This window comes from Aotus nancymaae, unplaced genomic scaffold (assembly GCF_030222135.1).
Source record: "Aotus nancymaae isolate 86718 unplaced genomic scaffold, 86718_ANA_hifiasm-v0.15.2.pri h1tg000049l, whole genome shotgun sequence".
Lineage (NCBI taxonomy): Eukaryota > Metazoa > Chordata > Mammalia > Primates > Aotidae > Aotus > Aotus nancymaae.
In genome coordinates, this window is record NW_026988463.1 from 23,102,424 (window position 1) to 23,116,663 (window position 14,240).

General features: G+C 44.9%; 2 protein-coding genes across 8 annotated transcripts in view; one reads left to right on the top strand and one right to left on the bottom strand.

Annotated features, from left to right (window-relative positions):
- Positions 1-374, top strand: part of SLC5A11 (solute carrier family 5 member 11) — a 59,927-nt gene extending 59,553 nt beyond the window's left edge. For 2 of the 3 annotated variants that reach the window (XM_012464629.2, XM_012464630.2), the window contains one exon: positions 75-374. In XM_012464629.2, coding sequence (XP_012320052.1) covers positions 75-280 — 206 coding nt within the window. In that variant the 3' untranslated portion in view covers positions 281-374. The remainder of the gene's footprint in view (positions 1-74) is intronic. The other variant, XM_012464631.2, reaches the window with a different exon arrangement.
- Positions 375-4,303: 3,929 nt separating this feature from the next.
- The window catches only part of ARHGAP17 (Rho GTPase activating protein 17), a 95,349-nt gene continuing 85,412 nt past the window's right edge, over positions 4,304-14,240 (bottom strand). For 2 of the 5 annotated variants that reach the window (XM_012464628.2, XM_012464625.2), the window contains one exon: positions 4,304-5,161. In XM_012464628.2, coding sequence (XP_012320051.1) covers positions 5,031-5,161 — 131 coding nt within the window. In that variant the 3' untranslated portion in view covers positions 4,304-5,030. Of the gene's footprint in view, positions 5,162-10,500; positions 12,906-14,240 lie in introns of all 5 variants that reach the window. The other 3 variants (XM_012464627.2, XR_010337377.1, XM_012464626.2) reach the window with 3 other exon arrangements.

Here is a 14,240-nt window from a genome sequence, read left to right on the forward strand (position 1 = left end):
GTGAATGCTCCTTTCTCGCCTCTCTGGGAGACACCAACCACCTCTGTGGTCTTCTTTTGCTGGGTTCTTGCCAGGTGACGTGACCCGGAAGCAGTCCAAAGTGGTGAAGGCCATCCTGTGGCTCTGCGGAATACAGGACAAGGGCAAGGAAGAGCTCCCAGCCAGAGCAGAACCTGCCATAGTTTACCTGGAAGAAAACCCCTTGGTGAAGACCCTTCTGGATGTCAACCTCATTTTCTGCGTGAGCTGCGCCATCTTTATCTGGGGCTACTTTGCTTAGTGTGGGGTGAACCCAGGGGTCCAAACTCTGTTTCTCTTCAATGCTCCATTTTTTTAATGAAACAAAAAATAATAAAGCTTTTGTTTGTTTACCACAAGGCTTCCAAGTGTTTATAGACCATTTGCAACATGACACTTAGCTGTTTTCTTCTTCTTCTTTTTTTTTTTTTGAGACAGGGTCTTGCTCTGTCACCCAGGCTGGAATGCAGTGGCATGGTCAAGCTCACTGCAACCTCAAACTCCTGGGCTAGGCCAGGTACAGTGGCTCACGCCTGTAATCCCAGCACTTTGGGAGGCCAAGGTGGATGGATCACCTGAGGTCAGGAGTTCAAGACCAGCCTGACCAACATGGTGAAACCTGTCTCTACTAAAAATACAAAAATTAGCTGGGTCTGGTGGCGTGTGCCTATAATCCCAGCTACATGGGAAGCTGAGGCAGGAGAATCGCTTGAATCTGGGAGGCAAAAGTTGCAGTGAGCTGAGATCATGCCATTGCACTTCAGCGTGGGCAAAAAGAGCAAAACTCTATCTCAAAAAATGAACAACAACAAAAACTCCTGGGCTCAAGTGATCCTTCCTCCTCAGCCTCCCAAGTTTCTAGGACTACAGGCACACATCACCATGCCTGGCTAATTTTTTCTTTTTTTTTTACAGATGTGGTCTATGTTGCCCAGGCTAGTCTTGAACTCCTGGGCTCAAGTGATCCCCCCACCTCAGCCTCTCAAAGTACTAGGATCACAGGCATGAACCACCATGCCCGGCTTCTTTTCTTTTTGAAAAATAATTGAAGGTTAGAAGATGGAAAAAGGAGAGACATGTAAAAGTTTCCTTTCACAAAAGACTAGTTACTCATTCTTCTTATCCATTGTACAACATCAATACCCAAATTCAAAAGGATAAAGAAGCAAAGGGACTCATGGGCCCTCCCAGCCTGACAGCAGCCACATCTCCTGAGCTGGGTATTTAGCATTTGAACTTGCCCAGCTCACCATCACAGTGCAAAGAACGGGATTCGCGTTCTACCTCTTGCCTTCCACTGTGGCTGGCTTTGGGTGAAGAAATAGCTAGTCCCCAAGAGTTTTCTCACTGTGATACTTTCTCCTAGGTATTTCTTGGAAATAGACCCATGCTGGTACTCTGAAATCTTGTGCTATAAGAAAATCAGGGAATTGTGTTCACTTTTTTTTTTTTTTGAGACGGAGTTTCGCTCTTGTTACCCAGGCTGGAGTGCAATAGCGCGATCTTGGCTCACCGCAACCTCCGCCTCCTGGGTTCAGGTAATTCTCCTGCCTCAGCCTCCTGAGTAGCTGGGATTACAGGCACGCGCCATCATGCCCAGCTAATTTTTTGTATTAGTAGAGACGGGGTTTCACCATGTTGACCAGGATGGTCTCGATCTCTTGACCTCGTGATCCACCCGCCTCAGCCTCCCAAAGTGCTGGGATTACAGGCTTGAGCCACTGCGCCCGGCCCCAGTGTTCACTTCTTTTGTGTTGGTCAGGCTGGTCTCGATGTCCTGACCTTGTCATCCGCCCACCTCAGCCTCCCAAGTGCTGGGATTACAGGTGAGAGCCACTGTGCCTGGCCTTTTTTTTTTAGATGGAGTTTCGCTCTTGTTGCCCAGGCTGGAGTGCAGTGGCATGACCTCGGCTCACTGCAACCTCTGCCTCCCAGGTTCAAGTGATTCTCCTGCCTCAACCTCCCAAGTAGCTGGGATTACAAGTATGTGCCACTACTCCTTGCTAATTTTTGTATTTTTATTCTAAATATACAAAAATAGGGTTTCATCATGTTAGGCTGGTCTCAAACTCCAGACCTCAGGTGGTCCACCCGCCTCGGCCTCCCAAAGTGCTGGGATTACAGGCATGAGCCACCGTGTCCGGCCAGATGACAGACTTTTCCACCTCTTTGACGGTGGGCAGGCTGGAAACGGTGTATCATGTGCAGTGCCAGGGAAGGTGACAATGTGGCAACACCCCCAGCAGAAGGAATCCCAGGCCACAGGAATGGGAAAGGAAGGATCCAGGTGCCCCTCCTGGCCCTGCCAGTGGGATGCTGAGCCATGTGCCCCACCCCAGACAGTAGCTTCTGTTTGGTCCTTTTTTTTTTTTGAGACAGAGTCTCTCTCTGTTGCCCAGGCTGGAGTGCACTGGCATGATCTCAGCTCACTGTAGCCTCCGTGTCCCAGGTTCAAGTGATTCTCCTGTCTCAGCCGCCGGAGTAGCTGGAATTACAGGTGCCCACCACAACACCAAGCTAATTTTTTGTATCTTTAGTAGAGATGGGGTTTCACCATGTTGACGAGGTGGTCTCGAACTCCTGACATCAAGTCATCTGCCCACCTCGGCTTCCCAAAGTGTGGTCTTTACCTTTGACACATACATAAGAGTCAAATAACGTTCATTGTTTTGAAGTTTGCAGCTGTCAGGGTAGGAAGACTGCAAGGAGAGTAAACACTGAATGAGGCTCTTAAAATAATGAGGTATGGTTTGCTGTATTTCGAATCAGCAATGACAAATGTGCTACATTCTGGGTAGGATGTCAACATAGACGTTCCTTGTCCCCAGGTGCCAACAGTATCTCTCTGACAAGCACCATGTCCCTGCTTTCTCTGGAGGACAAGCTCGGGCATCATGTTGGGAGCATTTCCGAGGCTCCATGGAGAACCTGACCGTGGACAGCCAGGCTCCTGGAGAAGGTGCTCAACACAGAGCATCAGCCAACAAACAGGCTTCACTTTCTCCGCAGGATTTGTTCTGTAGCTAAAGGGTGGTACAGAAAAATAACAACACACAGGTGGCACAGGGGAAGAGTGAGCCTTAAGCCAATGAAAATTCAAGATATGGTGGGAAATGGACTTATAGGAGCATATTTTCAAGGTAATTAATAAGGTAGTTGTTATTACCTTATTAACAAGTAAGAAGGTAATTTCAAGGTAATTAATAATAGGGAGTACTTTGAGGGCATAGGAAACTGAGTACAGATGAAAATGTGGGTTGGGCATGGTGGCTCATGCCTATAATTCCAGCACTTTCGGAGGCTGAAGTGGGAGGACTGCTTGAGGCCAGTATTGTAAGACCAGCCTGGGCAACATTGCAAGAACCCTGTCTCTAGATAAAAATTATTTAAAAATTAGTTGGGTATATTGCCATGCACCTGTAGTCTCAGCTACTTGGGAGGCTGGGATGGGAGGAATGTTTGAGCCCAGGAGTCTGGAGGCTGCAGTGAGTTATGATTGTGCCACTGCACTCCAGCCTGGGCCACAGAGTTAGATGTATTAAAAAAAAAAAAACAACTAAATGGAAAATGTGGTTGCCCTTTTAAAATCAGGCTTAAGTCAGTTCATAGTGGAAAGAGGTCCAATGTTTTCTAAGCAGGGAGCAGACACTGACACACCTAGCAAACCTGATCAATAGAGGGCTCAGGGCAGCCAACTCTGGCAGTGTGTGTCCCGCTCTGTTGCCAAGAGAAAATGGCCTTATCTGGGTCACTGGGAAGGTGCTATCGTGAGATCAGCTGTCCAGGGCCTCAGCCTCACTTTGCTCCAATTCCCCATCGGCTCTTCCCTAGTATTTCAATCCTGGGAGAGATGGGATGATTTTCATGCCTTGGATAGGGCATAAAAGCAATCAGTCATTGGTAAAGGGGCTCTCCATGGCAATTCACAGCTGCTGATGAATGCACCAACCCAGTGGGGCTGAGCTCCTGTGAGTGGCTCCTGAAGTCTGAGTATCTCCAGATGGAAAGAAAGGGATGCCAGGACGAGAGGATCAAGGGTGCAGCCTTGACCAGAACCCGTGTGCTGAGGGATGGCCAGGCTAAGAGGTTTCTGGGGCATCTGGTGGCCTTTTTCACTGCTGTGATGTGGCTCTCTGTTTCTTCAAACTCCTACAGCTACACTTAGACCCTCTCTCCCAAGATGTCCCAGCCATGATTCTATTTGGTTGAGTGGCAACACACACACACACACAAACACAGACACACACACTCTCCCAATTTGTCTACAAGAATTATAGTTTTCATATAAACCACAGAATATATTTAATTCAAATTAAACATGAAACTAGAATAATGTTCGGTCCTTATCAAGTTGCAATTACACTGTTTAAAAAAAAAACAACAGTACATTTCTGTCTACATTCCGGCAATCCAACAAGGCGGCATGGGTCACATCCAGTTTGATGAGGTGACAGAGCCAGCAGTCACCATCCATGTGCATGGTTCTGAGGGGACTGGGGAGACACAGACCACACATGATACAAAATGATTCTGCAGCAAGTCTGAAGGAGAGGTGCCTCCCTCCTGATACATAAGAATGAAAGTCCAGGTAGCAGAGAGTGGGCGACTTGCATAATGAGCGCATTTTATTAAATAGTTAACACACTGCTTCTGACTCATTCCAAGTTGCTGTAGGTGCTGCCCGCATTCAGAGCAGGGACAAAAGCTTCCAATGCACGTCTCAGCAGGAATACTCTCTCTACTCCAGGTATTTCTTTGTTTTGGTTGTTTTTTTGGCATAATTTCTTTCCCATGTAAAGAAAGCCAACTTCTTCAAGACACAGGTCATTCAGCTTCAGTGGCGGCCTCCAGGTTCTCCTTGGGCCGTGCAGAAGGCCAAGTCCCGCACAGTGAGGCCCTCCTCTGTCCTCCACTGAAAGCTTTTCACTGTTTGGTCTGCAAAGAAAGAGGTTTGCCTGCCCCTGCTCCACTCGCCAGGGTGGAAGGGGTGAAGGGCTGGGAGGCGGCGTTCTTCACAGGGCAGTGCTCTCGGTATCATTGTCTATATCCAGCAGGATGCAGCCAGGCACGTCTTTGCTGGCTGAGTCTGAGTGCATTTCAGGAAAGATGCTTTGAAGCGGTTCTGAAACCCTGGAATTGGCGTCTGGACAAAAACACGAGAAGACATGGTATCAATGAAGGGTAATGCCCAAGAGGCCACCAGAGGGTGCTCTGAGAAGGAGAGAGGCTGGGAAGTTTCAGAGTCAGTCCATGCATACAGAGTCCCTTGCAAGAGGCCCTCATCAGCCCTTAGAAGCCAAGTGGAGCCTCTGAGATCCCAGAGGGTGGCTGAGTGGTACAGCCCCACCTCCAGGCTCTGATGTTGTTTGCTATGAGCCCAGGGCAGCCCGTGGAGAGGCAGCTTTCAAAGGATTTGCTTGCTTTGATGGAGGAAAGGAAGCCTCATTTTTATCAAGGCCTCTAATGATGAGATGAACTCTCCTGATGGCCCCTGGGCTGCCCTAGGAAGAGGTCTCTCCTCGAGACTGCTGGGTTTTCCTCCTGTTACTAACACTATGACCTCACCCTCAGCACTAGCAACACTTGGGGCTGAATTATTTGTTGTGGTTGTCCTGTGCATTGTAGGAGTCACCCATCAGATGCCAGTAACACCCGCAGTGTAACAACCGAAAATGTCTCCTGTGCATCATGGATCATTGGGGAAGTTTAAACTAAAATGTCTCCAGATACTGCCAAGTGTCCCCTGGGAAATCACAACGACTGCTGACTGACATCACTAAGGCAGACTAAGGCTCCTGCAATATTAACTTCCCCTTCTCTAATATACCTCGAATGCCACTTTCATGTCTTATTACATTGGCCGAAATTCCTTCAGCAAGGTGGCAAACATATGGTCCTCATGCTGTTGTCCCCCTCTCCTATGCTCTTCTCAGAGGCCAGTGGGTTTCAGATTCATTTATGCATGAACAAGTATTTACTGAGCACCTCCCAGGTGCCAGGCACCATTCTACCTGCTGAGGACGCAACAGTGAACAAGACAGGCACAGCCTCAATGAAGCCCAGTCAAGTGGGCGAGCCAAGGGGATCCTAATTAAGACAGAATGGTTGGCTTCTCTAGTAGATGTGGGTTCTGGCAAATTATGAGAGCCTTATTAGGTATTTTAGGGCTGGTGTAAGAGAGAAGAGAGATGTTTCGATGTGTTGTGGTTTTGCTTTGCTGCGTTAGAGGTAGCTACGGCAGGCAGCAGTAAGGGAACAAGAGGAGGAGGTGGGTTTCCTGGGGCGTTTCACAGTTAGGCTCAGGAGCTGCTTTTCCCCTACTTGCTGTGATGCAAAGTGACATGGTTGTCTGTCCTTGCCGGGAGCTAGTTTTAACTGTATTTCTGTTTGATCTACTCCCATCTACACAGGCACAGCTTGAAAACGCTGATGCACTTTGGGGGAGCTCATTGCTTGAAGACTTGTTCCAGCTCCCACCCCTTCCACCCTCCTGTCCCTACAGTTCTGACCTGTGACATCTTTTTACTCTCTGGGGCATCCTTTTTCTCACAGCGACTCCTGGGTTGTCCCTCAAGGTTTCCTATGCATACAACTAAGAGAAATTTCTAGATTTTTATGGAGGTGCCAAGGTATCAAAGAATTCAGGTGCTGAATGTCATTTCAGACAATTCAGGCCTTGTGATAACTATAAAACCAACTATATGCGCAGAATTGCACCAGCCTACAGTGCAGTCAAAGGTGGCCTGTGTGTACAGAACAGGTGATGTCTTAGGTTTGTCCTAAGCAGAATGGAAGTCAACGAAGACAGGGACTGTGTCTGTCTTGCTTACAGAGTGTCCTCAGTACCTAACACAGTGACCAGCAAATAGCATATGTTCAATAAATTTTGTAGCTGGACACTTGGATGTTTGGATGAATGAATAAAGTCATCTAGAGCAACCATCTTTCCAATGCTCTGTTCTTACATCCTCAGGCAAAGAAGTAGCTGTGACTTGAAGATGACACTGGTGTAAGAAAATTACTGCAAATGCAATCCTTTCCCCATTATCCTGGCCCAACAAAACAGAAGGGGCTACCAGCCTGTGTCTCTTCTCAGCCCAAAGTTTACCAGAAACTATGAAACAGACATGACCTGGCGAGGAATGCATGATTCAAAGGTACTGTGCATATGGATGAGATTTCTACTTGTTAATATCTGTACTCACAGGTGAGCTAACACGTATCAGCCACCAAGCCCTTCCACAGCTGCTCTTTCTCTTTTTCTCATACATCACAGATAATTTCTAGATTTGTGCCTCTCTGAATTTTTCTATTTATGATCCAAACACATTATTTACTCAAGGGGGAAAAAATGTGTGGTTGGGTGTAAAGGAAAACCCTTCCTCTGCCTCCTACCTGCCCCATCTGGTTTCCCCAGCCCCTCTCTATTCCTACATGAATCATTCCCTGAAAGAAAACAATGAATTTGTTTACATACAAAAAGTAGAAAGAATTATGGCAACTTGTATAGAACCAATTTTCAGAAGGAGACTTCATCACAATAGCTAACATTTAAAAAATTTTTTCTTTTTTTTCTGAGATTGAGTCTTGCTTTGTCATCCAGTCTGGAGTGTAATGGCACAATCTTGGTTTACTGCAACCTCTGCCTTCCGGGTTCAAGTGATTCTCCTGCCTCAGCCTCCCGAGTAACTGGGATTACAGATGTGTGCCACTGCACCTCCACTAATTTTTGTATTTTTAGTAGAGACGGAGTTTCACCATGTTGGCCAGGTTGGTCTTGAACTCCTGACCTTGTTCTACCTGCCTCGGCCTCCCGAAGTGCTGGGATTACAGGTGTGAGCCACTATGCCAGGCCAAAACAATTTTTTGAGATGGGGTCTCACTCTGTTGCTCAAGTTGGAGTGCAGTTGTGCGTCTCGGCTCACTGCAGCCTCCACCTCCCAGGTTCAAGCGATCCTCCGACCTCAGCCTCCCGATTAGCTAGGACTACAGGCACATGCCACCATACCTGGCTAATTCTTTTGTATTTTTGGTAGAGATGAGGTTTCACCATGTTGACTGGGCTGGTCTTGAACTCCTGGCCTTAAGCAATCCTCCCACCTTGGCTTCCCAAAGTGCTAGCATTACCGGCATGAGCCATCGTGCCCAGCCTTGATAGCTGACATTATTATAGAGCACTTACTTACACCGGAGACTGTACCATACACCCACACTTTATCACACAGTCTCACTGAACCCTCATTAACCCTAAGGCAGCAGAAATAAGAAAGGGAGACTCAGAGGCTCTATTCCTTGCCCAAAGTGACACAGCCAGTGTGGACCAAAAAGGATCCAAGCCAGATTGGTTGAACTCTGGTTCTTCTCATTACATTTTCCTTCTTCCACAAGAGTCTGTAAATCCCTGGGTGAGGGTCCTCAAAGACGTTATCTGAGGAGATCATTGTTTGAGTCTTAAACACTCTGGTATGTTGTAAAAAGGAAAAGATGGTTGTTTTAGAAAGACACCTGTAAGAACCTGGTTTGTCTGAAACACCTCTAAATCTTTCTGGCTACGAACTTGTGTATTACCTGCACTCCAAGAAGGGCTGGCTTTTGAGCATATGCTTGGAGCTAAATTCATACAACAGATATTTTATCTAAAAAAACAAAACAGGCTGGGCATGGTGGGATGATGGTATTAGCCTAGAAGTTTGGGACCAGCCCGGGTAACATGAGACTGTCTCTACAAAAAAATACAAAAATTAGCTGGATATGGTGGCGCATGCCTCTAGCCCCACCTTCCAGCTACTTGGGAGGATCGTTTGAGCCTAGGAGGTCAAAGCTGCAGTGAGTTATAATCACATGGCTGTACTCTTGCCTGGGCAACAGAACAAGACCCTGTCTCTTAAAAAAAAAAAAAGAAAAAAGAAAAACAGAGGATGACTTCCAGTAACAAGCCTCAGCCCAAAGGCAGAACTTGATATAATTCATCACAGATTTGGGGCTCTGACAAATATAACCCAGGTTCCCTCCCGAACTGAATATCTTATACAGGAAACAGAAGTGGATATTTAAGAGCTAGAAGTGGAATGTTATCATTAAGAGTATGGTTCTAGAAGATTTACTTATTACTTCAACAAATTTGAATATGTGCTTTCAGTTGTAAACCCACCTCTTCAAGAAGTCCAAGGTCATTCTGATAGCCACTTTGACAAGTAACAGATCCAAACAGGCCCTTGAAATTAAGTGGTGCAGGCACAACTGCAGGATGAATAAACTCCCCCTCCCCACCACCATGCCTCTTCTTCTCAAACCTAGGGTCTCGGGGAATGGCTTCCTTTACCAGTTAATGGTTTGAGTCTTAAACACTCTGGCTGATTGTGTAAAGAATAAATACAGGTTAATTTAGAAAGACACCTGTAAGAATCTGGTTTTTCTTTAAACACCTCTAAACCTCTCTGGCTATAAATTTATGTATTATTTGCATTCCAAGAAGGGCTGGTCTTTGAGCATATTGCTTGGAGCTAAGTTTATATGACAGGTATATTTCAAACAAAACAAAACAAAAACCCAGACAAAACAAGAAATCTTTTATTGGAGGTCTCTCTCTCTTTCTTTTTTTTAATAGAGACGGAGTTTCACCATGTTGGTCAGGCTAGTCTCAAACTCCTGACCTTGTGATCTGCCAGCCTCGGCCTCCCAAAGTGCTGGAATTACAGGCATGAGCCATCTCACTCGGCCTCTCATTTTTTTTTTTTCCCTTAAATAAAACATCTGTTGTATGAACTTAGTCCCAAGCAATATCCTCAAAAACCAGCCCTTGGAAAGCAGAAAATATATAAATTTACAACCAAAGAGGGCTTAGGGTGCTTTTAAAAAGCAGGTTCTGGCCAGGTGCAGTGGCTCATGCCTGTAATCTCAGCACCTTGGGAGGCTGAGGCAGGTGGATCACCTGAGGTCACAAGTTGAGACCAGTATGGTTCGTCTCTACTAAAAATACAAAATTACCCAAGCATGGTGGCACATGCCTGTACTCCCAGCTACTCAGGAGGCTGAGGCAGGGGCAGGAGAATCGCTTGAACCTGGGAGGTGAAGGTTACAGTGAGCCAAGATCACACCACTGCACTCCAGTCTGGGTGACAGAGTGAGACTCTGTAGGGGGGAAAAAAAAAAAGCAAGCTCTAAAGGGTATCTTTCTAAAATAACCTTTTTCTCCTTTTTACAATAAACCAGAGTGTTTAAGACCCAAACCACTATTTCCTCAGATAATGTCTTCACCTTCAGGATCCTCACCCAAGGACATACAAAACTCTTTTGGGAAAGAAGGAAAATGCTGGGCTGATAAAGAATGATGGGGCCGGGTATGGTGGCTCATGTCTGTAATCCCAGCATTTTGGTAGGCCAAGGCGAGTGGATCACTTGAGGCTATGAGTTCGAAACCAGCCTGGTGAAACCCCATCTCTACTAAAAATACAAAAATTAGCTGGGCGTTGCCACACCCACCTGTAATCTCAGCTACTTGGGAGGCTGAGGCAAGAGAATCGCTTAAACCCAGGAGACAGAGGTTGCAGTGAGCTGAGATTGCACTACTGCATTCCAGCCTGGGAGACAGAGCAAAACATACATAAAATAAATAAATAGAAGAATGACAGTCTAACTAATCTGGCTTTGATCCTCTTCGGTCGAAGTAAAATTTTGTAATTTTATCAGGTACTGATGATTTCTCAGCAGTTTTCTAGGGCTATGAGAAACTTTTGATATCTACTTATTAAAAATAAACTGCAAGTAGAAATAGAAGCCACTTAAATATCCAACTAGGAGTAATAATACATCTGCTTGATGAAACATGTAGTCACTGAAAAAGACGGCTCTAAAAATACATTATCACATGAGAAAGAGCATATGATGTAAAGTAAAATAAAATGCAGGATCCAAGTCTGTATATGTCAAATAATTATGATCATGCACCTCATGCCTTTTAGAAAAACTAAAAGGAAAAAAGTAGAATATAAATGATAGACTTCTTCAATTGTATAGCTACAGTTGATTTATTATTATTTCCATTTCTCAAGAGTTTTAATATCCATGCTTATTTTTATTTTTTGAGATGGAGTCTCACTCTGTCACCCAGGCTGGAGTACAGTGGCACGATCTTGGCTCACTGTGACCTCCGCCTCCCAGGTTCACGTGGTTCTCCTGCCTCGGCCTACCAAGTAGCTGGGATTACAGGAACCCATCATGACACGCAGCTAATTTTTTGTATTTTTAGTAGAGACAGGGTTTCACAGTGTTGGCCAGGCTAGTCTCGAACTCCTGACCTCAAGTGATCTGCCCACCTCAGCCTCCCAAAGTGCTGGGATCACAGGCGTGAGCCACCATGCCCAGTTCATGCTTATTTTAAAAAAGACATTACTTTCATGACATAAGAAGGGTGAGAGTTTAAAAAGCAAACACTCTTAAGAAATTAGCCAGCAAAGTGTCCAGGCTTATGGCTACTATGTGAGTGATCTGGTCTATCTGTGGTACAGTGGACTACTGCCTCACAGACATTCTCAGGCTAAATTCTATGAATGTATTTCTTAACTCCTTCTGCAGAACATTGTCTTTTTAACCCATGAAACAACTGAGATTCAAAAAGCCAAGTGGTGCAACACAATCAAAATATGGACACCTGGGCCATACCCCTAATCTCCTGTGTTTGGGTCCTAGAAGGTGAGGTGGGGGCATTTGAGTTTTTAAAACCCTGACATGTGACTCTAATATATAACTCTGATTAAAACTATTTTCTTCTAGATAAAAATGATAAACAGTGGCTGGGTGCAGGGACTCACGCCTGTAATCCCAGCACTTCGGGAGGCTGAGGCAGGCAGATCATGAGGTCAGGAGATCAAGAGCATCCTGGCTAACATGGTGAAACCCCGTCTCCACTGAAAATACAAAATATTAGCCGGGCATGGTGGCGTGCACCTGTAGTCCCAGCTACTCGGGAGGCTGAGGCTGGAGAATCGCTTGAACCCGGCAGGCAATGGTTGCAGTAAGCTGAGATCTCACCACTGAACTCCAGCCTGGGTGACAGAGCAAGATTACGTCTTAAAAAAAAAAAAAGATAAATAGGCTGGGCATGGTGGCTCATGGCTGTAACCCCAGCATTTTGGGAGGTCGAGGCAGGCGGATCACCTGAGGTCAGGAGTTTGAGACCAGCCTGGCTAACATGGTGAAACCCCATCTCTACTAAAAATACAAAAAAATAGCCAGGCATGGTGGTGGGCGCCTACAATCTCTGGTACTGGCAGGCAGAGGTTGCAGTGAGCCAAGATAGCACCACTGCACTGTAGCCTGGGCAACAGAGTGAGACTCCATCTCAAAAAAAAAAAAAAAAAAAAAGATAGTTAGCTTCATTTAGAACCAATGTATATTAAGAACTGTAACTGGCTATCAGAATAACCTTGGACTTTCTCTTATTTGATCTTCGACAATTCTGACAGACATCACCACTTTACAGATCAACCAGGTTGTGCCTGGCCTACGTTATACCAAGAGCTGAAATTCTAACTCAGTCAGCTCCGACTCCATGATGTGTTTTTTCTACTATATTTCAAGCCTGCCTGATACAGAAAAGAATGGAAATTAAGGAAGTAACAAGGCCAGCCCTGTGACCACCTGTTACACGTCTGGGCACACACTTAGTATTCTGAATGATTGCAGCAAGCATCAACAAAGCCAGTACTCCTTCAGTGCATGCACTATTAGTAGGGATGCAAGCAGGCAGGGTTAGGGTGGCTGGTTAGTAACAGGCATGAGTGCACAAATATGATCAAGTAGCAAAAATGCATTGGCCAATCAGGTGCCTTTTCCTTACCATTAAATATTCCAATCTCAGTTCTTACTGAATATGGCGGATCATACATCTAAATTATTTAATAAAATGTTTAAATTAGAATAGTCTTTGCTAAAATCTATTACTTCAAAAATAGCAAGATGTAAACTCTTTTACATGGGAATTAAAACTCTTACTGCTTTTCAGAGTCAAAATTAACAGGAGAATCAAAATGACACCAGAATCCCGGCATCCTCTAGTGCTGGTGCTGAGCTGTGAGAAGCTGGCTGCCAAACCTGCTTGGCAGCAATAATCTCCCCTAAAAGTTTTGCTTAATCCCATTAGCCTTAACCCAACTCTTTAAAACTCTAACTTAATCCAACCCTAAAGGAATAACCTGTTTTCAGGAATCTGTCCATCTAAAGTTTTCTAAGTGAAAACATTATGCCATAATAAAGGACCATCCTGTCCAAGGAAGTTATATTTTTTTTCCTCCTTGGAAAACCCAATGGCTATATCCAAGAATGGTTAATATCAACATGATCAACACTAGCAGATTCAAAAACTCTAAATGTTGGCCTTTTGTGTATTTCCAATGGCAGGCCAGAGGATTTAAGATGGTACAGCTTAATTCTGTAATATAAAGATAACTGGTAACTTGAATTTCTTGACTTAGGAGAATTTATAACATAGATTGGTTTTTAAATAGCTAATATCTTAGGAAAACATATTTTTAATGTAAAATTTCACTTAATCTAATAATTATAGGCAGTACATTACAGTGTTGTAGCAGATCAGTAAAATAACGTTCTAGAATAAATACACCCCAGGTAATAATTCTGGTTTGCAGTCTTTCTTTAAACAAAAAGAAATATCTGAGAATAACATTTTGGTGTGTCACTAGCATGAAATTGTGGAATCACGCCCAGGACTCCTCCCTGTTTTGAAGGCTACACTCTGGTTTTCCACTTCTGGTTCCTACAGAAAGTCTTACTCAGACCTAAGCTGTGAGCACTCCAGCTAAGGGGCCCACAACAGGCGTAAGGCTCAGGTCAGCTGATTAAAGCAGCTGTACACATAATGACGGCCTTATGCTATCCACATGGAGACCCACCGGCAGAATTAGATGAGCTCACAGTGCCTTTTAAAAAGCTCGTATGGTTTAATAAAGCAAAATGTAAGTATGCTAGAACGCAAAGGAATTTAAAAGAATTCAGTGGTATTCAGGGGAAGATTTTTTTAATTGTTTAGTCTTGAGAATTTAAAATATCAAATTAAGAAGCTCCATGCAGTTAACTTGCACTTAAGATACAAAAATTTAAAATTAAAGCTCAAGACACAAAGGACACAATTTCCTCCCATGCTGACTGCACCTGGGTCCTCTTTGGTTGGAGGCTGGTGAGCCCATCAGTGACAGGTAAATCAC